The following is a 26,310-nucleotide window of genomic DNA, read 5'->3' as shown; positions in this document are numbered from 1 at the left end:
TTATCTAATGGAATAATGTGTTTCTGGGTTTCTGAGTCAGTTCTGACCAGACAGCTCCATCACTCCTGCTATTTGGAGTTGTTGTAGATCCATTCTCACCTCCTACTATTAAATAAAGAAAATGATGTAAGGCTTGAGTGAGGCTGGTTGGAATGGTGTCTTTTGTCCAAGAGTCCCCTATTTTCAGACACCACCTGACTTTGAGGCATGTATTAGTCTTTTCCCCACATAACTATTTATTTACAATGCAGGCTACTACTGCAGTGTAAGTTACTATTTCTGTTCGTATCCTGATTCAGATAAGATCAACTGTTATTTCAAATATATTTCATTGACTTCAAATCAAATTTTATTAGTCACATGCGCTGAATACAACAGGTGTAGACCTTACAGTGAAATGCTTACTTACAAGCCCCTAACCAACAATGCAGTTAAAAACAATAAGGATAAGAATAAGAGATAAAAGTAACAAGTAATAAAAGAGCAGCAGTAAAATAACAATAGCAAGACTATATACAGGGGGTACCAATACAGAGTCAATGTGCGGGGGCACCGGTTAGTCGAGGTAGTATATACATGTAGGTAGAGTTATTAAAGAGACTATGCATAGATAAGAGAGTAGCAGTGGGGTGGGGGGGCACTGCAAATAGTCTGTGTAGCCATTTGACTAGATGTTCAGGAGTCTTATGGCTTGGGTGTAGAAGCTGTTTAGAAGCCTCTTGGACCTACACTTGGCGCTCCGGTACCGCTTGCCGTGCAGTAGCAAAGAGAACAGTCCATGACTAGGGTGGCTGGAGTCTTTGACAAATTTTACATTTACGTTTTACATTTTAGTCATTTAGCAGACACTCTTATCCAGAGCAACTTACAGTAGTGAATGCATACATTTAATTTCTTTTTTTATTTTATTTTTCTCTATTTTTTTGTACTGGCCCCCCGTGGGAATCGAACCCACAACCCTGGCGCTGCACACACCATGCTGGCGTTGCAAACACCATGCTCTACCAACTGAGCCACAGGGAAGACATATGGCCGTCTTATTATAAACCCCCAGGGCCAGGATACTATTTTTAAGGCCTTCCTCTGACACCGCCAGGTATAGAGGTCCTGGATGGCGGGAAGCTTGGCCCCAGTGATGTACTGGGCCGTTTCCACTACTCCCGGTAGTGCCTTGCGGTCGGAAACCGAGCAGTTGCCATACCAGGAAGTGATGCAACCAGTCAGGATGCTCTCGATGATGCAGCTGTAGAACTTTTTGAGGATCTGAGGACCCATGCCAAATCTTTTCAGTCTCCCGAGGGGGAATAGGTTTTGTTGTGCCCTCTTCACATTGACTTTCGTTGACCCTTGAACACAGGGTTTGAAATACTCCCTGATAGCTCCCTCAAATTCCATACTATAGGCCACGCTTCAGTTCTGACATGCCTTTTCAATGAATTCACCAACTCCATTAATCTACATCATCCCTGGATAGATGGACTCACAAGGACAAGGACACAAGGCTGATTGACGGTGATGGAGTTTCTCTCTTTCTCCCCGCTTCTTCCCCTCTCCCCTTATCTTTCTCTCCCTTTTTCTCTCTCTGTCCTAGTAGACTCATTTAGCTCTGTATTTGTGTTTATTTTTTATTTATTTCACCTTTATTTAACCAGGTAGGCTAGTTGAGAACAAGTTCTCATTTGCAACTGCGACCTGGCCAAGATAAAGCATAGCAATTCGACACATACAACAACACAGAGTTACACATGGAATAAACAAAACATAGTCAATAATACAGTAGAAAAAAGAAAAAGTCTATATACAGAGAGTGCAAATGAGGTAAGATAAGGGAGTTAAGGCAATAAATAGGCCATGGTGGCGAAGTAATTACAATATAGCAATTAAACACTGGAATGGTAGATGTGCAGAAGATGAATGTGCAAGTAGGCATACTGGGGTGCAAAGGAGCAAGATAAATAAATAAATACAGTATGGGGATGAGGTAGGTAGATGGATGGGCTGTTTACAGATGGGCTATGTACAGGTGCAGTGATCTGTGAGCTGCTCTGACAGCTGGTGCTTAAAGCTAGTGAGGGAGATATGAGTCTCCAGCTTCAGAGATTTTTGCAGTTCGTTCCAGTCATTGGCAGCAGAGAACTGGAAGGAAAGACGACCAAAGGAGGAATTGGCTTTGGGGGTGACCAGTGAGATATATTTGCTGGTGCGCGTGCTACGAGTGGGTGCTGCTATGGTGACCAGTGAACTGAGATAAGGCGGGGCTTTACCTAGCAGAGACTTGTAGATAACCTGTAGCCAGTGGGTTTGGTGACGAGTATGAAGCGAGGGCCAACCAACGAGAGCGTACAGGTCGCAATGGTGGGTAGTGTATGGGGCTTTGGTGACAGAACGGATGGCACTGTGATAGACTGCATCCAATTTGTTGAGTAGAGTGTTTGAGGCTATTTTATAGATGACATCACCGAAGTCGAGGATCGGTAGGATGGTCAGTTTTACGAGGGTATGTTTGGCAGCATGAGTGAAGGATGTTTTGTTGCGATACAGAAAGCCGATTCTAGATTCAGTTTTGGATTGGAGATGCTTAATGTGAGTCTGGAAGGAGAGTTTACAGTCTAACCAGACACCTAGGTATTTGTAGTTGTCCACGTATTCTAAGTCAGAGCCGTCCAGAGTAGTGATGCTGGACGGGCGAGCAGGTGCAGGCAGTGATCGATTGAATAGCATGCATTTCGTTTTACTTGCATTTAAGAGCAGTTGGAGGCCACGGAAGGAGAGTTGTAAGGCATTGAAGCTCATCTGGAGGTTAGTTAACACAGTGTCCAAAGAGGGGCCAGAAGTATACAGAATGGTGTCATCTGCGTAGAGCTGGATCAGAGAATCACCAGCAGCAAGAGCGACATCATTGATGTATACAGAGAAGAGAGTCGGCCCGAGAATTGAACCCTGTGGCACCCCCATAGAGACTGCCAGAGGTCCGGACAACAGGCCCTCAGATTTGACACACTGAACTCTATCAGAGAAGTAGTTGGTAAACCAGGCGAGGCAATCATTTGAGAAACCAAGGCTGTCGAGTCTGCCAATAAGAATGTGGTGATTGACAGAGTCGAAAGCCTTGGCCAGGTCGACGAATACGGCTGCACAGTAATGTCTCTTATCGATGGTGGTTATGATGTCGTTTAGGACCTTGAGCGTGGCTGAGGTGCACCCATGACCAGCTCGGAAACCAGATTGCATAGCGGAGAAGGCACGGTGGGATTCGAAATGGTTGGTAATCGGTTTGTTATCTTGGCTTTCGAAGACCTTAGAAAGACAGGGTAGGATAGATATAGGTCTGTAGCAGTTTGGGTCTAGAGTGTCACCCCCTTTGAAGAGGGGGATGACCGAGGCAGTTTTCCAATCTTTGGGGATCTCAGACGATACGAAAGAGATGTTGAACAGGCTAGTAATAGGGGTTGCAACAATTTCGGCAGATCATTTTAGAAAGAGAGGGTCCAGATTGTCTAGCCCGGCTGATTTGTAGGGGTCCAGATTTTGCAGCTCTTTCAGAACATCAGCTATCTGGATTTGGGTGAAGGAGAAATGGTGGGGGCTTTGGCGGGTTGCTGTGGAGGTTGCCGGGCAGTTGACCGGGGTAGGGGTAGCCAGGTGGAAAGCATGGCCAGCCGTAGAGAAATGCTTATTGAAATTCTCAATTATAGTGGATTTATCGGTGGTAAGTGTTTCTTAGCCTCAGAGCAGTGGGCAGCTGGGAGGAGGTGCTCTTATTCTCCATGGACTTTACAGTGTCCCAGAACCTTTTTGAGTTAGTACTACATAATGCAAATTTCTGTTTGAAAAAGCTAGCCTTAGCTTTCCCAAGTGCCTGTGCATATTTGTTCCTAACTTCCGTGAAAAGTTGCATATCACGGGGGCTATTCGATGCTAATGCAGAATGCCACAGGATGTTTTGTGCTGGTCAAGGGCAGATAGGTCTGGATTGAACGAAGGACTTTATCTGTTCCTAGTTCTACATTTTTTGAATGGGGCATGCTTATTTAAGATGGTGAGGAAGGCACTTTTAAAGAATAGCCAGGCATCCTCTACTGACGGGATGAGGTCAATGTCATTTCAGGATACCCCGGCCAGGTCGATTAGAAAGACCTGCTCGCAGAAGTGTTTTAGGGAGCGTTTGACAGTGATGAGGGGTGGTTGTTTGGTCGCAGACCCATTACGGATGCAGGCAATGAGGCAGTGATCGCTGAGATCTTGATTGAAAACAGCAGAGGTGTATTTGGAGGGCGAGTTATTTAGGATGACATCTATGAGGGTGCCCGTGTTTACGGATTTGGGGTTGTACCTGGTAGGTTCATTGATAATTTGTGTGAGATTGAGGGCATCAAGTTTAGATTGTAGGATGGCCGGGGTGTTAAGCATGTCATAGTTTAGGTCACCTAGCAGCACGAGCTCTGAAGATAGATGGGGTGGGCAATCAATTCGCATATGGTATCGAGGGCACAGCTGGGGGCAGAGGGAGGTCTATAGCAAGCGGCAACAGTGAGAGACTTGTTTCTGGAAAGGTGAATTTTTAGAAGTAGAAGCTCGAATTGTTTGGGTACAGACTTGGATAGTAATACAGAACTCTGCAGGCTATCTTTGCAGTAGATTGCAACACCGCCCCCTTTGGTAGTTCTATCTTGGCGGAAAATGTTATAGTTAGCGATGGAGATTTCAGGGGTTTTGGTGGTTTTCCTAAGCCAGGATTCAGACACGGCTAAGACATCCGGGTTGGCAGAGTGTGCTAAAGCAGTGAGTAAAACAAACTTAGGGAGTAGGCTTCTAATGTTAACATGCATGAAACCAAGGCTTTTACGGTTACAGAAGTCAACAAATGAGAGCACCTGGGGAGTGGGAGTGGAGCTAGGCACTGCAGGACCTGGATTAACCTCTACATCACTAGAGGAACAGAGGAGAAGTAGGATAAGGGTACGGCTAAAGGCTATACGAACTGGCCGCCTAGCACGTTCGGAACAGAGAGTAAAAGGAGCAGGTTTCTGGGCATGATAGCATAGACTCAAGGCATAATGTACAGACAAAGGTAAGGTAGGATGTGAGTACATTGGAGGTAAACCTAGGCATTGAGTAATGATGAGAGAGATATAGTCTCTAGAGACGTTTAAACCAGGCGATGTCATCGCATATGTAGGAGATGGAACAACATGGTTGGTTAAGGCATATTGAGCAGGGCTAGAGGCTCTACAGTGAAATAAGACAGTAATCCCTAACCAGGACAGTAATGGACGAGGCATATTGATATTAGAGAGAGGCATGCGTAGCCAAGTGAACATATGGGTCCAAGCTAGCAGTTAGCAGACCGGGTTAGCAAGCAAGCAGTTAGCAGACCGGGGTTAGCAGTTAGCAGACCGGGGCAAGCAAGCTAGCAGTTAGCCTTTGGGGGACGTCGCGATGGGGTGTGCGCGTGTGTGTGCATGTGCTGATCATTTAGTGTGTGACTTTGCAGTGTGGATGATTGTGGCCTGGGTCTTGAAAGGATCATCCAGAACAATTTCCTGCCATGCCCTCTGCCCGTACCCTCCAATATGTAGACAACCAGAATGTGTGTGTGTGTATCTACTGTGAAAGACTACAGGATTGTCTCTCTGGCTTAAAGCAGGCACACAACTTTTCAAGGGGGAAACTGCATTAAAGAATGTGTGAAATGCTAGAAGCGCCCTTCTCCGGATAATTGTCATTTACATTTGGTAATACATTACCCTGTCTTTTTGTAACGCAGAATCTTATTTGTTTTCTGAGCTTTAGCATTGAATGTTGACACATCCATTAACTGACATTTATTGAAAAGGAAATACAGAAATATCATAAATATTCACACCCCTGAGTAAATACTTTGTAGAAGCACTTTTGGCAGCAATTACATCTGTAAGTCTTTCTGAGTCAGTCTCTAAGAACTTTCCTCACCTGGATGGTGCAACATTTGCCATTTATTGTTTTCTAAATTCTTCAAGAACTGTCAAATTGGTTGTTGTTCATTGCTAGACAACCATTTTCAGGTCTTGCCATAGATTTTCAAGTAGATTTAAGTCAAAACGGTAACTCGGCCACTCAGGAACATTCACTGTCTTCTTGGTCAGCAACTCCAGTGTAGATTTGGCCTTGTGTTTAAGGTTATTGTCCTGCTGAAAGGTGAATTCATCTCCCAGTCTGGTGGAAAACAGATTGAACCAGGTTTTCCTTTAGGATTTTGCCTGTGCTTAACTCCATTCTGTTTATTTTTTATCCTGAAAAACTCCCCAGTCCTTAACGATTACAAGCATACCTATAACATGATGCAGCCACCACTATGGGTGTGAATACTTTCTGAAGGCACTATGTATTTTAGTGAGCATATTTAGCAGTTTTGACCGCTACAGCGTGAATGATTGTTCTAGATCTCACAGGAGGTTGGTGGCGGGGGGGGAATGGCTCGTGGTAATGGCTAGAGAGGGATAAGTATCAATCACATGGTTTCTATGTGTTTGATGCCATTCCACAGCATAACCTTCACTCCAGATCAAAACTCCTGGAACTGAGACAGACCAGTCAGACCAGATACAACTTCAATTAGCACTGAGGTGTAAAGTGAGAGGTGTCAAAGCCTTTGAGCCCAACAAATGGTAGGCTACACCACCCAAATCCAGAGGCCTTGAAGCCCCCTCCTGCTGTTCAGAGACCATCCACTGACATTTTCTACAAGAAATCTGCCTCCAGAAATAAAAGCTTCTCCAAAGTGGGTGTGACACCTACTCCCGTTGTCTGCTGCACTGCTGCTTGGATTCCACCTGGCGATCTGTTCACCGTCTGCCGTGGCCTGTCTCCCCCTGTCTGGTACAGGTACCCCCACCACACTCCCCCCTCTCTCCCGAGCTTTTGCTCGCCTTCAGCACACAGGCACTGTTGGGGCAAGTGACTCTGAACTTACAAATGGCTAGTTATATTTTTTTCTTGTGCATTTTGCTATTTGCCTCATGACTCCTGCATGCTTTGTTGACTATGAACCTTGTTGTTTACCAAACCGTGGGACAGACCATGTTTGTTCCCACACTCGGGACTCTGACTCTCTATTGGTTACACAGACTTTTCTAACCACCTCTCGCCGGCTTTGTATTCATGTTAACTGATGAAATTGCTGTATAATATGATCTGGTTGCCATCTAATGCACATTCAAATGTCATAAATCAGCACTGCAGAGCTACCTGTCCTCTGCTGTGCCTTGGTTGTATTACTGTTGATGATATCTAGAAATGTGCATGTACACTCTGGCCCATCTACTGTTGCTAGCCCCAATTCTGACTTGTGCTCTGATATCTGTTTCACTGATTTCTGCTCTCGTAAAAGCCTGAGTTTTCTGCACGTTAACACTAGAAGCTTATTACCTAAAATGGATCAATTGAAAGTGTGGGTTCACAGCTCCAATCCAGATGTGTTGGTCATTACTGAGACATGATTAAGAAAGACTGCTGTTAACCTTTCTTGTTATAACCTTTTTGGCAAGACAGATCTTTCGAAGGTGGGGGAGTGGCAATCTTTACCAAGGATCACCTTCAGTGCTCGGTTGTCTCCACCAAGTCTGTCCCCAAACAATTTGATTTGCAGGTTTTAAGCAATAAACTTTCAAATAGCTCTTTGTTGACTGTTGCTGGGTGTTATCGTCCACCATCAGCACCGGCCTGTACCCTAACTGCCCTATGCTCTCTCCTGGCCCCTTACACTAAGTCCAAATTTGTCCTGTTAGGCGACCTAAACTGGGACATAAACCACCATTCTGCCAGTCACATTCTGTTAAAGGTCCCCAAAGCACACACATCTCTGGGTCGCTCGTCTTTTCAGTTCGCTGCAGCTAGCGACTGGAACAAGCTGCAACAAACACTTAAAATGGACAGTTTTATCTCAATCTCTTCATTCAAAGCCTCAATCATGCACACTCTTACTGACAGTTGTGGCTGCTTTGCGTGATGTATTGTATTGCCCTTTGTGCTGTTGTCTGTGCCTAATAATGTTTGTACCCAGTTTTGTCCTGCTACCATGTTGTGTTGCTACCACGTTGTTGTCATGTTGCTACCATGCTGTGTTGTCATGTGTTGATGGCATGCAATGTTGTTGTCTTAGGTCTCTTATGTAGTGTTGTCTCTCTTGTTGTGATGTGTGTTTTGTCCTATATTTTTATTTAATACATTTTTATTTTTAATCCCAGGCCCCATCCCCGCAGGAGGCCTTTTGCCTTTTGGTAGGCCGTCATTGTAAATAACTGACTTGCCTAGTAAAAAAAAAAGAAAAATCCATTCGCTCTGTTTCAGGCATTATTACGAGCCATCCTCCCCTCAGCAGCATCCACTTGATAGTTGTAGAATACATGAACATTCCAACACATGGCCTACAGTTAGCTTGGATTCTCATTGGCAGCTTTTACACAGGAAGCCCAATTCTGATATTTTTTTCACCACTAATTGGTATTTTGACCAATTAGATCAGCTCTAAAAAAGATCTGATGTGAAAAGATCTGAGGTGATTGGGACAAAAGACCAATTAGTGGAAAAAAGATCAGAGTTGGGCTGCCTGTGTAAACGCTGCCTTTTAGTCCACAATGGGGCAAATCTTCCAAGATCATTAATCTGTGTTTACTCAGCTGTGTTTCCAGGTCCATGCAGCCAGTCAGAAGGCTGACCCCTCTACACAACAATATGCTGATGCTGTAGGGATAACTCCCTCTCTAGGTCTTAAGGCCTCAGGCAAACCTTACATAATGATTGGATTGAGGGTTAAGGTAATTAGCCAATGTTGGCTATGGTATCATAATGACTCATTAGGCCCAATAAGGACCCTGTTTATCCTTTTTCCTTAACGAGGTGTTTACACGTAAGAAAGACTTAACTGTTTAGAGATTAAAAACATCCAAAGGACCACACAAGACTTTAGGCCAGAGGTGAGGTTTTAGAAAGCTTTGTATAGCTAGAGTGGTATATTAGTTCTCGTGTTGATGACTCAGACCGCTCAGTGCACAGAAGATGGACCATCATAAATATATTACGACGAATCTCTTGCGGTTGTTGTGTGGCTGGGTTGTTGAGAGAAATACCATGTGGAACTCCAGTTCAATGCTATAAGATCTGTCACTATGTTGTTGATGAAACCTGTTTTGCTATTTCATGCTTGAAGCCAGCGTTCAACTTGTGCTTGTATTCTTTGTATGACACATCATTTCCTATACGGAAATAATTACATTTAAAATATATATTTAGATACATTTTTTTCGGATAAATGTGAAATATTTAAAATTGGCAAAATAATGTATTTAAAAAAACTATTTTTGAAATACATTCAAACATATTACGGAATGTACTTTAAATGTATATGCATTGAGTTTACCAAACATTAGGAACACCTTCCTAATATTGAGCCTCAATTCATCGGGGCATGGATTCTACACGGTGTCGAAAGCGTTCCCCAGAGAGACTGGCCCATGTTGACTCCAATGCTTCCAGTAGTTTTTCAAATTGGCTGGATGACCTTTTGGTGGTGGACCATTGTTGATACACTGTTGAGCATGAAAAACCCAGCAGTGCTACAGTTCTTGAAACAAACCTGCCACGTACTACCATACCCTGTTCAATGGCACTTAAATACTTTTTCTTGCCTATTCAACCTCTGATTGGCACACATACACACAGTCCATGTCTCAAGGCTTAAAAATCATTCTTTACACGTGAAATTAATAATGGATCAGAAAAGAAAGGGCACATGTTCTTAATGTGTTGTACACTCAGTGTATGTTGAATGCATCGGGAAATCAATTTCATGTGTTTTAAAATAGATTTTCACATGAAGAAGCTTAACCTTTAATCTCAGAGCACAACATAACACATTAACTGGCATGACAATCCGGTTCATGGGAGGCCAAAAAGCTCTACAAGAAAGCCACACCCCTAACAAGCAACGCCTCCAAGTCTTCTAATAGGCTGCCAGCGCTACAATATATTTCATCAAGATGCATTTTTATTGTACTTGACACATACCAGAGAATTCCAAAAACACTAACATGCATCTAAATTACTAAAACAATTGTAGTGACTCCATGTCTTTCATGTGCATATGACAAACAAACAAATCAATTTGATGAGAGCACTGCAACCAACGTACAACAAGCAGATCTTATTGTGCACTGGGTCGTTCCACAAAAATGAGAGCATTTTGCGACCCTTTAATACTGTATGTTAAGTAGTACTGTAATTATGCACCAATATTGAATTGTAAAAGCCTGTTAATATGAACTGAAGTGCCCTTTTAATACAGACCACATTGAGAATTCAATAAATCAGAAATTGCTATATGAATAAAGACTTGCTAAAGTGCCTAAATTCTGCATTTTGACATGTCCCTCTGTGCAGTCTCTGACTTCTAGGAAGATTTTAACCCACTAACCCCAAAAAAGAATCAGTCATTCAGTACATTTTCATGCACACTAATAATTCGATATTAAATGGATTATGGCAGTGGGCAGATTATGCAATAGTCATGTTAACACCTTACTCTGTTTAATCAAATTATTATATTAATCAAACTATCCAATCTGACTGTGCAGAACCATACTCATTGTAAAGCCCTAGTTATTAAAGTCTTAAAGTCAACTGTTACGTGAACTGAACTCTCGTTTTAATATGGTGAATACTAGGCAAAAAGGGTCAATATCAAGGGATATCTTTATCTACTGTATATATTTCCGGATATCTGACATTTGATTAGATATAAGTAGTAGACATAATCCAGAAACGCATGTCATGATTTTCATATACGGAACTAGGATATTCTCCATAAATGGACAGTTTCTACATGCATCCAATCCGGACCTCAGAAATCTCCCTGCTGTCGTATGAGTCCAGGGAGATATCTGGGGTGTGAGCGTGCACCAGCTTACATATTTGTAGAAGAGTGGCCACAAACCTTTTCTGAGTCAAGATCAGTAGCGGTGCGTGGGTAAAATCACCGGGGAAGCCAATACAGGAAACAAAAAGCCATATTACAACCTATGTGTTGTGATAACTCGTTTGCTCTATAATTAGTTCATATGCCTTGACACGTGATGTATAGTGAACTAACCTTCCACGGAGTTGCATTATTTTCCAGAGAATACATAGAGCCACAAGTTGATTATCCCTTTTATACCATGGCTATAATTTAACACATTTGCTGCTAGAAATGTGTTCAACATCCACTGAAGCAGCAAGCAAGTTTACTAGATTGTGACAGTAGTTGCCTTGGTAACCATACAAACTGACTTGCTAGTTTAGCAAACCAAACCTAGCTTGCTATTATGAATATCGAATTCAACCATGCCAATAATGTTTTCAATTCGACTTTTGCTTTCAAAAGCAGCTCAAACATAAAACATGTAAGAATTAACCATAGCTATTGAATTATACTGTGAAAATATATCATGCATTAAATTGAAATAATGCACACTCTAGAATGCTGTTCAAGCCAATCAGAAAATAGTATTCAACAATGCCATGTTATTACCATGCATATTGGCTATGCTTGAATTGCCCTGCCAATGTTGTTCTTCTGAAATCATTTTGAAATGATATTTAAAGAATGTAGGTATATTATCACACTGGTAATATATAATTTGTTATTACTTGTGAGGGACAGCTAAGTGAGCATAATAATGTGTTCTTATTTTAATTTCATTGGACTGATGGCCTGCATCAGTCTGAGGGGAGGGAGCAGCTGTGAGGCTGCCTCTCACCTGACTCACCATCTCTCCGCTCTCCCTCCACTGAGAAAAGGGGCCAGAAACTCAAGACGCACTGCATTATGTATGCCTCAAGCACCAATTCATGTTGTTACTCCTATGACCAAAGAAAGTGAAATATTCAATAACGCAAGCTTATCGGACAACTTTGCTATACTCATTCATTACAGCTGCAGTGCTGGTTGTAGTGTGAGTGTTGAACAGTGTTGACTAACAACTTAAACATGAACTTACTCATAAAAACAGTAGCTCTTTGCTGTATTCATTGAGTCTCTCTAGGCATGGTTTTAAATGTTTTTAAATCTCACAGTATCAACTTTACTGTATATTCAAGGTTTCTTTTTAGAGTCTATGGCTCGAGGAAACTGTGCACGGTGATCTGAGCTATCTGATTGGCCAGTGGTAGGCCTATAGGTGCACTTGATTTGCACTTTGGGCCTGCCGGGTAGGCGGAGTTCTACCTTCAGACACTTTGCCTTCCGGGCGCTAGGGCTGCTGAATGAAATGCACCTGACGCTGCAACAACAAAAAAAGGACCGCAAGGCTTTATCGTTGTTTTTTTACAGAAATGTTTGGTGATTGACTAGGAATGCCTTGAAGATCGACCAGTCGATCAGGATCAACTGGTTGGTAACCACTGTTGTAGAATATTCTAACTCCTGAAAGGGTATCAACTTGCTGACATACAGTACGTTCGGAAAGTGTTCTGACCCCTTGACTTTTTCCACATTTTGTTACGTTACAGCCTTATTCTAAAATGGATTAAATAAAAATGATTCCTCATACATTTTTCACATAATACCCCATAATGACAATTCGAAAATAGTGATTTAGACATTTTTGGAAATGTATAATATTTTTAAATCAGAAATATAAGTATTCAGACCCTTTGCTATGAGACTTAAAATAGAGCTCAGGTGCATCTTGTTTCCATTGGTTATCCTTGAGATGTTTCTACAACTTGATTTTGAGTCCACCTGTGGTAAATGCAATTGATTGGACATGATTTGGAAAGGCACACACCTGTCTATATAAGGTCCCACCATTAACAGTGCATGTCAGAGCAAAAACCAAAGCATGAGGTTGAAGTAATTGTCTTTAGAGCTCCGAGACAGGATTGTGTCAAGGCACACATCTGGGGAAGGGTAGCAAAGAAATGTATGCAACATTGAAGGTCCCCAAGAACACAGTTGTCTCCATCATTCTTAAATGGAAGAAGTTTGGAACCCCCAACTCTCTTCCAAGAGCTTGCCGCCCGGCCAAACTGAGCAATTGGGGTAGGAGGTGATGAAGAACCCGATGGTCACTCTGACAGAGCTTCAGAGTTCCTCTGTGGAGATGGGAGAACCTTCCTGAACGACCATCTCTGCAGCACTCCACCAATCAGATCTTTATGGTAAAGTGGCCAGATGGAAGCCACTCGTCAGTAAAAGGCACATGACCGCCCACTTGGAGTTTGCCAAAAGGCACCTAAAGGACTTTCAGACCATTAGAAACAAGATTTTCTAGTCTGATGAAAACAAGATTGAACTCTTTGGCCTGAATGCCAAGTGTCACGTCTGGAAGAAACCTGGGACCATCCCTACGGGGAAGCATGGTGGTTGCAGCATCATGCGGTGGGGAGGTTTTTCAGCGGCAGGGTCTGGGAAACTAGTCAGGATGAACGGAGCAAAGTACAGTGAGATCCTTGACAAAAACCTGCTCCAGACACGACAACAACCCTAAGCACACACCCAAGACAATGCAGGAGTGGCTTCGAGACAAGTCTCTGAATGTCCTTGAGTGACCCAGCCAGAGGCCGGACTTGAATCCGATCAAACATCTCTAGAGAGACCTGAAAACCTGACAAAGGATCTTCAGAGAAGAATGGGAGAAACTCCCCAAATACAGGTGTGCCAAGCTTGTAGCGTCATACCCAAGAAGACTGAAGGCTGTAATCGCTGACAAAGTTGCTTCAACAAAGTACACTGCTCAAAAAAATAAAGGGAACACTTAAACAACACAATGTAACTCCAAGTCAATCACACTTCTGTGAAATCAAACTGTCCACTTAGGTAGCAGCACTGATTGACAATAAATTTCACATGCTGTTGTGCAAATGGATTAGACAACAGGTGGAAATTATAGGCAATTAGCAAGACACCCCCAATAAAGGAGTGGTTCTGCAGGTGGGGACCATAGACCACTTCTCAGTTCCTATGCTTCCTGGCTGATGTTTTGGTCACTTTTGAATGCTGGCAGTGCTTTCACTCTAGTGGTAGCATGAGACGGAGTCTACAACCCACACAAGTGGCTCAGGTAGTGCAACTCATCCAGGATGGCACATCAATGCGAGCTGTGGCAAGAAGGTTTGCTGTGTCTGTCAGCGTAGTGTCCAGAGCATGGAGGCGCTACCAGGAGACAGGCCAGTACATCAGGAGACGTGGAGGAGGCCGTAGGAGGTCAACAACCCAGCAGCAGGACCGCTACCTCCGCCTTTGTGCAAGGAGGAGCAGGAGAAGCACTGCCAGAGCCCTGCAAAATGACCTCCAGCAGGCCACAAATGTGCATGTGTCTGCTCAAACGGTCAGAAACAGACTCCATGAGGGTGGTATGAGGGCCCGACGTCCACAGGTGGGGGTTGTGCTTACAGCCCAACACCGTGCAGGACGTTTGGCATTTGCCAGAGAACACCAAGATTGTCAAATTCGCCACTGGCGCCCTGTGCTCTTCACAGATGAAAGCAGGTTCACACTGAGCACGTGACAGACGTGACAGAGTCTGGAGACGCCGTGGAGAACGTTCTGCTGCCTGCAACATCCTCCAGCATGACCGGTTTGGCGTTGGGTCAGTCATGGTGTGGGGTGGCATTTCTTTGGGGGGGCCGCACAGCCCTCCATGTGCTCGCCAGAGGTAGCCTGACTGCCATTAGGTACCGAGATGAGATCCTCAGACCCCTTGTGAGACCATATGCTGGTGCGGTTGGCCCTGGGTTCCTCCTAATGCAAGACAATGCTAGACCTCATGTGGCTGGAGTGTGTCAGCAGTTCCTGCAAGAGGAAGGCATTGATGCTATGGACTGGCCCGCCCGTTCCCCAGACCTGAATCCAATTGAGCACATCTGGGACATCATGTCTCGCTCCATCCACCAACGCCACGTTGCACCACAGACTGTCCAGGAGTTGGCGGATGCTTTAGTCCAGGTCTAGCAGGAGATCCCTCAGGAGACCATCCGCCTCCTCATCAGGAGCATGCCCAGGCGTTGTAGGGAGGTCATACAGGCACGTGGAGGCCACACACACTACTGGTCCTCATTTTGACTTGTTTTAAGGACATTACATCAAAGTTGGATCAGCCTGTAGTGTGGTTTTCCACTTTAATTTTGAGTGTGACTCCAAATCCAGACCTCCATGGGTTGATAAATTGGATTTCCATTGATTATTTTTGTGTGATTTTGTTGTCAGCACATTCAACTATGTAAAGAAAAAAGTATTTAAAAAGATTATTTCTTTCATTCAGATCTAGGATGTGTTGTTTAAGTGTTCCCTTTTTTTTTTTGAGCAGTATACTTAGTAAAGGGTCTGAATACTTATGTAAATGTGATATTTCCGTTTTTTTATTTGTAATAAATTTGGAAAAAATTCTAAAAAACAGTTTTTGCTTTGTTATAATGGGGTAATGTGTTGATGAGGGGGAAAAAAAATGTAATAAGGCTGTAACGTAACAATGTGGAAAAAGTCAAGGAGTCTGAATAGTTTCCAAATGCACTGTATCTAAGCCTTTATTGTTAGGCATGAACGAATCCACATATTTAAAAAAATGTATCATATCTGTTGTCATTACCTGATAAATAATGTATCCGTATTTATAAAAGAAAAAACAATTTCAGTAGATATCGTTACATGATATGTAATATTCATCCTCTTATGTTTGATCAAAAATGGGCTAAATCCGACTCATGGAAGGTCCAGTGGCCAAATTATTTTACCTGTTCAGGCACTGAAAATCATCATGCTTCTTCACTTGAAGGTGACATATCTGAGCATACATTTGCACCATATTCAGTAGTAAGCTATACAAGGCACGGAAAGGAAACATTATCATATTTAAGTTGCTATTTCCTAAGAATATCTCTGCTATTTCTGTTTAAAAAAATGCAGCATAGCAAATCTAGAGCTCCAATCACAACAGCAATTACAAGAGGTTTTCTGTGAAAATGCAAACGTAAGCCAATCTTTGCTAAACATTTATTTTATTTAATAGAAAATAAAAGTTGCACACCCTCAATACTCCTGCCTGCCCTGTTTGTTATGGACGAGGGATGTGATGGGTGCAAATTGGGTCATCAGTAGCGGTCCCTTGCAGTCCAGACCCAACATGGTGGTAGTGCTGGTCTATGACCCACTCCAAACTGTAAATGCATAAATCATGAGTCAAAATTGAGTCAATATTGCAATAAATAATAATTTCACATAACCATACCACAAGGTATACCTCCTTCATTCATGATGACAAAACTAACTGGAACAAGCTAGCTATCTTATATTAACCGGTAATGCAAAATATGCCTAAATGTTTTAAAACATTAACTTTCACCTTGAGGCTTGATAGGGGGTGAAAAGGTTTTTGTTATTTGTTAGCTAACTAGGCTACCAGTTAGCTAGTCCGCCCATATCAAGCCAAATTCTAGTTTGGTATTTGGTGTTTTATTAGGATCCCAATTAGCTGTTGCAAAATCAGCAACTACTCTTCCTGGGGTCCACACAGAACATGAAACATGACATAATACAGAACATTAATAGACAAGAACAGCTCAAGGACAGAACTGAGTTGCTAAGATAAATAAAACATCTCAAATTAGATACTCACTTTAGCGTTAACTTCTTGGAGGTATTTTCTGAACAACTTCTCACTTCTTTGTTTCTGCAGTTGTCAGTTCGACCACACACCATTTACACACTCATTTGTGCCGCCCAAATAAAAAAATGATACTTGGAACTCCACAGCAGAAAATACATGATTCTTGTTGCTAGGCTACCAGTTACAGTGCATGCGGTTTGCTTGTGCCTTTATCTAGAGGGAATAGAAAAAGTATAGTGTCTGAAAGAATGATATGGATTTAATATTTGTCAAATTATTGAGCATGTCCTCAACTCAAATAAGCATCAGAAATTGTCCTTATTTAGCATATCAAGATCCTCATATGGACCTCAGTCAAGAGCATATGGCTTGTACAGTATGTGCTGAGAAAATATACTATGTAGGCCTACTGTCAGTATTTGTCATCAGGCCTATATGGACATTTTATTTTCTATCTCAGGATATCTAATGAGTCAATATCCGGAGGAAATCAAAAATTCAGAAATGCATCAAATCGTCCATATTTTCAGCATATCAAAAAGCATATCAAGATCAGGATATGGACCTCAGCCAAGAGAAGCCTATCTGTAAACAATATAGCTTAATATCTTGAATGTGCTGAGAAAACACAGATATGCGATGTATACAGTCAGTATTTGTCAACATGAAGAGAGAAAATAGGATGTCACATATGTCAGAATATAGTCCATATCTTGCCATAGGAATTGTCCATGTGTGATATTCGGGGTAATAGACCCTTTTCTTTCAAAAGAAACATTGGACATATAATAGTCAAATCATAGTGTAAAAGCTGGTGAGCTGGTTCTACTCTTTTGGACATTTTCTTGTGTTTTGTGGTAAAAAACTGAGTGGGTCGAGCATAACATGTCAACCCTGTTACCCATAGATAGACACGCTACAAATGTTTTAACAGTAAACCATTTTTGTGAAACTTGCATTCAATTGGCCCTCCCTGTTGCACACAAACTTCCATTCCCTCTGTCATAAGGGGATTCATGGCTGATTTAACTACACTGAGCAAAAATGTAAACGCAACATGCCACAATTTCAACGATTTTACTGACTTACAGTTCATATAAGGAAATCAGTGAATTGAAATAAATAAATTAAGCCCTAATCTATGGATTTCACATGACTGGGAAGGAGTGCAGCCATGGGTGCACCCACTGGGGATCCAAGCCCAGCCAATCAGAATGAGTTTTCCCCACAAAAGGGCTTTATTACAGACAGAAATCTTCCTCAGTTTCATCAGCTGTCCGAGTGGCTGGTCTCAGAAGATCTCTCAGGTGAAGAAGCCGGATGTGGAGGTCCTGGGCTGGTGTGGTTACACGTGGTTGTAAGGCTGGTTGGACGTACTGCTAAATTCTCTAAAACAACGTTGGAGGCGGCTTATGGTAGAGAAATGAACATTAAATTCTCTGCTAACAGCTCTGGTGGACATTCCTGAAGCCAGCTTGCCAATTGCACACTCCCTCAAAACTGTGTCCAGGCACTCAGCATCTCGCGGAGTGCCTGGACACACCCCCCGAGGTGCCTTATTGCTATTATAAACTGGTTACCAACGTAATTAGAGCAGCAAAAATAAATATTTTGTCATACCCGTGACATATGGTCTGATATACCACGGCTGTCAGCCAATCAGCATTCAGGGCTCGAACCACCCAGTTTATAATTAAAATTATATCACTGCCAATGTTTTGGCTTTGTGGCCCAAAAAATGATCTCCATTGATCACTACGTAAAGAGTAATTTAATAAGCCGAATTAGGAACAACTTTGGCTACCCTGTAGACTATATGTCATAGCCATGCATTTCTGGACTACTGTCAGGCTTTACATGCATTTGAGCAACGCAGTTGATGATGGCATGGATTTTGAGAGTGGAAGCGCAGCCTATCCATCCATGATGCACAGTGCCCATGGAAGGAGAGATGTGCCTTTTGTACCGGTGAATCTCGTAAAACAGTGATTTGTTTTTCATTTAAGTTGATTAACAGCCAAAATTATTATGTAGAAAGATTCCCCGGCCATGGGTTTAAGGTAAGAACGTATTTTGCTCAAATGCAATCCAATTCCGTCCGCTATTTCTGGAGAAGTGCAAATATGATTTGTAAGATGGTACCATGATGTTTATAAAACATTACATTTGCGAGCAGTATAATGGTGAGTAGAAATTCTCCCTTTCTCCTATGAAAAATGTGTACAGTGTATGTGTGGAAAACTCTCCATAGTCTTAAGTTGCCTTATCTGTATTATACGCCCACGGTGAGCAATTATTGTGGCTGGAACTGTATTTAGACATAGACTTTTTAAAACAAGTTGTTGTTTCGTTTTTAGTAGAATTTGATTAGAATTATACACTGTTTTTTAAGGCCTTATCAATAGCCTAGTGAATTGAATCTTCCTTATTGACTATGTTTGGCATTTTCATGTCCAGACTGCTATAGCCTATGTTTAACAATGTAGTTCCATATTGAAGCAATGCAATTTGAACAATGTGGACTGAAAACATGTTCAACATATTTAGCAAATATGGGACAGGCTATTTAATGAATTAGGCTATAACGGACTAACATTCAAATTGGAGTTGATGACAATGCAATACATAAAAGACCTCAAATACACAACTTGAAGCAACCACATCTAGCCATGGAGTACGTTCTGATTGGCCAGTGAGGGGCCAAGTCACGACACATCCACTTGTTTATTCATCAAAACCCAGCCCTTTCACACCACCACCAGCTACTGCGACCATAATTACAGTTGTGAAAATAGCAAAATATTTCTGACACACCCCCGAACCTATAACGCTACCGTCAGTGCCAAGATTTTACATTGCATTAGGTTTATTAAAATAGAGCCCTACATTTTGCATTTAAATCAGAAATGTCTATTTAGCTTTTTTAATATGCAGCGTTAATGGTAATTCAAGAGAACTGCCTGACTCTGAACTTGGGTTTGGGTCGAGGGAGTGTTTTCTGTAAGTGCTGGCTTTTTAACAAAGACAGGCACCTTCTTTCTGTAGCATTGACACTGCAACAGTTACACAGTTACATGAACAGTTGCATCAGTGCCCTGGCCAATACTGTTACCATAATAGAGGCTCCGCAAAGTGCAACCAAACAGATAAGAGAACAAAAAGAATCCCACTCACCCACAACGACAGGAAGCACTTTCATTGCCTTCCTCTCTCGGCAATTAATCTTGGCCCTCTTCTTCTTGTGAGAGTCGGGTGTTGGGTGGAGGTTATGCTTAATGTTACAGTAGGCCACCACAGTGGGCACAGGACCGTCCTTGTACTCTGGAGTTGTTGAGGAGTCATAGGGAAAGTCTGGAGTGTCTGGTGAAGAGTTGTTATAGGGGCCGTCTGGAGACTCTAGGGGGTAAGGGTCCAGCTCTTCCAGGTTAATATCCTTTAGCTCCCGCTTCATGTCTGTCAGCTCATTCCGCTTGATAACGGGGGGCAGAGGAGGAGGCAGGGAGGCCAGCGGGGGCAAGGAGGCAGCGGCCTCCTGGAACTTCCTACAGGCCTGGATGCTGCTCCTCAGCTTGGCCTTGCGCGCCTCCTCCCACCTCCTCAAGCCCCGGAACATCCCGCAGTAGAGGAGGAGCATGATGGGGCAGGGGATGAAGAAGGAGCAGACAGAGGAATACACCACGTAGTTGTCATCTTCTAGTTTACACTCTGTTGTGTCCCGCTGGGCGACGTTTTGGATGCCGAACATGACGGGCGAGGCCACCGCCAAGGCCAGGATCCACGTGGCGGAGAGCAGGAAGATTTGTCTCTGGTCCACGTGCTTGCGGTTGTAGTTGAGTGGGATGGAGACAGCGATGAACCTGAATGAATCACATCAACCAGAGAAGAGATTGAGAGGAGCTGTATCTATACTCTGTGTAGAAGAGAAATATTTACAAATGAAATAAATGTATAATTTACTTAGATATGTCATTCTAGTACATCACATTTGACAGAAATGCAGTAAATGTATGTTGGTGTATGCGTTGGATTCTCATGTATTTCCGTTTTCCATTATTTCCATTTGTCGGAAAGCTAATGATGTTTGCTTGGTTATAGGCAACATGGAGGCAACAAATACTTCAACAGGCCCTATACATCTTCATGTCAGTGAGAGACTTTGCAACAGTGAGCAAAGATAAGGATAATCATATCAGGTCAACTAGCTAATGATTCCATGCCAATTCTGGCAGTTGATCAACATGGAAACATATTTTATCCTGAGGTTTCTGTTTTCATAGTTTTTTCTTCTGTCTGCCTCATTTGTGCTTTCTGTTAAGAGTAAGTGCTTTTAGGGAGAAAGGGGAAGAGAGATGACAGGTCATTGCTGGAGGCATGGTAATGTTTCCTAATCAGATGAATTGACTCATGCTTGTAATGCAATGCTATTCCTGTCATAAAGTGATACTTGACGTCAGAGCTTCGACCACCACCTGAGAAATCGGACAGAATGTTAACAGAGAGTTAAAGGCTGATCACCTGTCGATGCTGATGGCACAGAGGTTGAATATGGAGGCTGTACACAACATCACGTCCATGGTCATCAGGCCATCGCAGATGTGCATGTTCAGTGACCACAGACCATCCTGGAACTGAAACAGATCAGAGCAACAAAACCCACATGGTCAGAGAGCAGCATCAAAGACATCAGTTTCTTTCTCCATTCATCTTTCCCCGATTCCCCACATCCTCTGTCCTTGCCTCCTTCTCAAAACGCATTGAAAAAGGTCAGATGGGAGGGACCCTGTACCGTCTCCTTCAATACAGCTGATAATTAAATGAATTTAGAGAGCCACGGTCTTCTGACAACTCCTTGCCCCACCCTGGCCTCTAATCACTTCCACAAGGTATTCCGCCTGGCTAGTGTTCTGCACCCACCAGATTGGCTGTGTGAAAAATCTTAATTTCCTCATTAGCATTGCTGCAGCTCTGTCATACAGCCGAGCAGAGTAAAACACACCACTCTCCAGCCTGGCCCCTCTGGCTGATTGGGAAATGGTGTGGTACATTGCCGGGTTATGGCACGTTTTGTCCTCATCAAAATGGAAAGGATTTTAATGGCCTTCTATCACCTGAGCAATAAATGGACAAACCTTTTAATTGGCTTTTTCTTAATGTCGTCTCTCTCTCTCTGATCAAAATGACCCATATATGGCTGCCAGGTTGGCGGCATGTGTTCACTGCCACAGTTTGCCATTTGATGTGATACACGAGTCTCGGTTTCAACACTATAGGCTAAACACTTTCCTTCTTCCTTCCTTCTCTCCAGCCTTGAAGTAGCCTAATCACTGTTCCAACTTGGTTGGATTGCACCACTTCCACTGAGTCATGTCAGATCAGCGATCACCCCAAGGACAGGAGGGAGATGGGCCGATAAATAATTTCATCAGACTGGCCAGTCGGATTCTATATCAAGCTGTCTTGTCCCCTCTGAAGGCGCCATAACGGTGTCCAGTGTGGCGCTTGGGACAGTGGCCCTGGGAATGGAATGTTCTGTCAGTGACAAACCATTGTTCCTCTGCTGGGTCTCTGGGCTACTAGTGGCTGTCTGGCTTAGGGGAGGAGGAGAGGGGCAAAGGGGAGGTGCTAGTCAGCTTCAGTTCCCCGGCCCAGTGATGACTGCCGCTGGGAAAATGTGTGTGTAGTGCTGCGAGTGAGGCATGTGCTGTGGCAAAAGGAATGGGGATGCATCTGTGCAGTGACTCGTTTCAGGGGGTTCTGGTCCTATCAGTGGCGAGGCAACCCACGCGTCTGCCCGAGGGGTCAAATAGAGTTTATGCCTACAGCGTAGCTATAGCTACGTGGTTGAAGTTGGATTCCAATCCTTATACAGTGTATGATTTGACAGTGGATGTGGATGTCAGTGTTATCTGATGTGTTATCTGTGGATGTCAGTTTTATCTGATGTGTTATCTGTGGATGTCAGTGTTATCTGATTATTATCTGATTATTTCTGAAATACTTACACCGAACAAAAATATAAACGTAACAGTTACAGTTCATATAAGGAAATCAGTCAATTGAAATAAATTCATTCGGCCCTAATCTATGGATTTCACATGACTGGGAATACAGATGTGCATCAGTTGGTCACAGATACCTTTAAAAAAAAGTAGGTGCGTGGATCAGAAAACCAGTCACTATCTGGTGCGACCACCATTTCCCTCATGCAGCACGACACATCTCCTTCGCATAGAGTTGATCAGGCTGTTAATTGTGGCCTGTGGAATGTTGTCCCACTCCTCTTCAATGGCTGTGCGAAGTTGCAGGATATTGGCGGGAACTGGTACACGCTGTCGTACACGTTGATTCAGAGTATCCCAAACATGCTCAATAGGTGACATGTCTGGTGAGTATGCATGCCAGGAATTGTGTACAGATCCTTGCAACATGGGGCCGTGCATTATCATGCTGAAACATGAGGTGATGGTAGCAGATGAATGGCACAACAATGGGCCTCAGGACCTCGTCACGGTATCACTGTGCATTCAAATCGCCATTGATAAAATGCAAGTGTGTTCGTTGTCTGTAGCTTATGCCTGCCCATACCATAACCCCACCGCCAATATGGGGCACACTGTTCACAACATTGACATCAGCAAACTGCTTGCCCACACGACGCCATATACGCTACGTTGTCTGCCATCTGCCCGGTACAGTTGAAACCGGGATTCATCTGTGAAGAGCACACTTCTCCAGCGTGCCAGTGGCCATCAAAGGTGAGCATTTGCCCACTGAAGTTGGTAACGATGCCGAACTGCAATCAGGTCAAGACCCTGGTGAGGACGACGAGCACACAGATGAACTTCCCTGAGATGGTTTCTGACAGTTTGTGCAGAAATTCTTTGGTTGTGCAAACCCACTTTTTCATCAGCTGTCCTGGTGACTGGTCTCAGGCGATCCCGCAGGTGAAGAAGCCAGATGTGGAGGTCCTGGGCTGGCGTGGTTACACGTGGTCTGTGTTTTTGAGGCCGGTTGAAGTAGAGGCAGTTTATGGTAGAGAAATGATCATTCAAATCTCTGGCAAAAGCTCTGGTGGACATTCCTGTTGCACACTCAAAACATGAGACATCTGTGGCATTGTGTTGTTTTGACCAAACTTCACATTTTAGTGGCCTTTTATTGTCCCCAACACAAAGTGCACCTGTGTAATGATCATGCTGTTTAATCAGCTTCTTGCTATGTCACACCTGTCATTTGGATGAATTATCTTGGCAAATGAGAAATGGTCACTAACAGTGATGTAAAAAAAATGTGTGACAACATTTTGAGAGAAATAAACTTTGTGTGCATATGGAACATTTCTGGTATTTTTCACCTATTTCAGTTCATGAAACATGGAACCAACGCTTTACATGTTGCGTTTATATATTTTTTCAGTGTAATATTCTTTTATCATTATTGGTAAAGTTGAACATTCAGTATTACAAACCATGCAGCAGGAATAGATCTGGTGAAGCCATGTTGTGTAATGATAATTTAACTGGCTCAAATACTTAATGTAGTCGACGAACCATATAGAGAAGGTTGGACAACAGCAATCTAGGTTCACATGCCTTTGCAAACCATTGTATTAATGAGTTAACTGTGTTAATCCAGTATTCACAACATCTATTCTGTGCAGTGTGCATCCTTGCATCAGCTACAACACATGTAATAAACCTTTCCCCACTAGACAATAGGTTGTTAGACAATAACCAATTGTGTAAATATTTCATACTATTAACTATGCATAATATCAATGTGAAATGACAATTTATATTATTGATTAAACATGTGGTCTGTTCTGTCATAGTCTATGGTTTGGAGTGACAAATGGCATATTACAATATTACAATGTTACATTATGTGCTCTTATTCTAAATGGTTTCTAAGCATAATTAATTGACCCTTATGAATATCATATTTTGGTAATTCATTTTTAATTCATATGATCATGTGTAATTATTATAATGATTAATACTATCACTATTAATAATCATCATCATCATCAAGGTATCATAAAGATAGTAAAATATAGTTAAATATATTTTACTCACCTCCACATATATAAACAGTGGCAAAACCAAAACTGCCAACATCAAGTCAGCCACAGCCAGACTGACTATGAAGTAGTTGGTTGTAGTTTTCAAAGCTTTTTCCCTGTACACGCTAAGGCACACAAGCAAATTTCCACAAATGATGACCACAATTAGAAATATTCCGAGTATCAGAGCAGGGAAGTTATAGTCAGTGTCCCGGGTTTGTGCGGTGTTAATCTCAGCACCCAGAACTAGCACGGTGTTGTTTGAGACAGTGAGGTTGCCTGGCATTTCTGCGGACAGCCGCTCTCGCACGGAAAAGGATCCTCTCTCCCTCTCTTCCAATAAATAGAAAAAGAAGAAGAAGCCGCTCTGTGACGGCCGGTCCGAGCGAAAGCGGCAGTCGTGAAAGGGATTTTCATGTAGGCATCGTTTCAAACAGGTATGCTGGATGGGTTTATTTTGCCATGTTGAAGTTTTCATTCCCGAAAACTGTTGAGACGCCTTGTTGTCCTGAATCATGCGCGTCTGTCTTTTCGGTCCTGTGCGCGCTGGACAGAGCCACAGGGCGGCATTAGTCTAAGCTTTCCAACTAGAAGCTTTCGCGCGCTCTCTTTATGCGGGGTTCCAGTTGACAATAACCAATAACAGGTAGCTATCACCGAAATGAATCAAACTGCCAGTCCACCCTGAAGCGTTAGATTTAATCCCGTTGTGTATTATTTAAAATCGAGTCACTTTGGCACCGCACTATCGAAAGGCTATGCACTCTGCTGTGTCTCTCCGCAGCCTAGCTATTTTCTGTTAAACTGATGAGGCTTATCAAGTCCGTCATTCCAAATCCAGGTGCTTAAAGCCGCTTATACCTGTTCTGGCTGTTTTCATGCTCTGTCCTTGAACCCAAGTCCAAGACACAATTTAAGAGCTCTGTGCATGCATTTGTTAGGCTACTTGTCAGTCACAATGAGTGTTTTTTTGCAGAGGCATCATGCCCATCTGAACATCTATGTTTGGGCCACATGAGGTTATGGCACCTTAATTGGTAATGGCTGGAGCGGAATAAATGGAATGGTATCAAATACATTCCATTCGCTCCATTCCAGCCATTACTAGCTCAATGTATGGTAGTTGCAGTATGGTAGCTCAATGTATGGCAGTTGCGTGGTAAGAAACCTATAGCAGAGGGCTTTCGACACACCCACTCCTTTCCACACGCCCACTACTTTACTTTCAACACAACCCCTTGCCCATACTGCCATCGCCATATTGGGATGCAGCTACCCCTTCTCTATATGTGGTTATGAAGAGTTTACTTTTAATTAAAACACATTCACTTCGGCAGTCACTTTTTTAAATACAAAAAGGGCAATTTAAGTCATACAATCAAAATGTTGACACAGGTCCATGAAACTATGATTGCGTTTGGAAAAGGTCAGAAATACAGTCTTGCAGCAAAGAAACAACTCAGCACTTCATAAAGGCACAGCTCTGATTCAAATCATATTCAGATTAATGAAGCCATTATTGGATTTTTTTTAATGATCATAACCTATTGTCAATTATGATAATGTATTTGAATGGTCATGATTTTAATTGATGAGTTAATTCAAATAGATTGCCAATACAGGTAATTA

General features: G+C 42.8%; 1 protein-coding gene across 1 annotated transcript in view; it reads right to left on the bottom strand.

The window, feature by feature from the left end:
• LOC106584511 (D(4) dopamine receptor) overlaps nt 1-25,511 on the bottom strand; it is a 45,004-nt gene extending 19,493 nt beyond the window's left edge. Inside the window, exons 1-3 of the mRNA XM_014169905.2 lie at nt 24,695-25,511; nt 21,135-21,247; nt 19,794-20,476 (exon numbers count right to left, since the gene is read on the bottom strand). Coding sequence (XP_014025380.2) covers nt 19,794-20,476; nt 21,135-21,247; nt 24,695-25,198 — 1,300 coding nt within the window. The 5' untranslated portion in view covers nt 25,199-25,511. The remainder of the gene's footprint in view (nt 1-19,793; nt 20,477-21,134; nt 21,248-24,694) is intronic.
• Nucleotides 25,512-26,310: the final 799 nt, after the last annotated feature.

Source organism: Salmo salar, chromosome ssa23 (assembly GCF_905237065.1).
Source record: "Salmo salar chromosome ssa23, Ssal_v3.1, whole genome shotgun sequence".
Lineage (NCBI taxonomy): Eukaryota > Metazoa > Chordata > Actinopteri > Salmoniformes > Salmonidae > Salmo > Salmo salar.
This window is presented reverse-complemented; position numbering and strand designations above follow the sequence as displayed.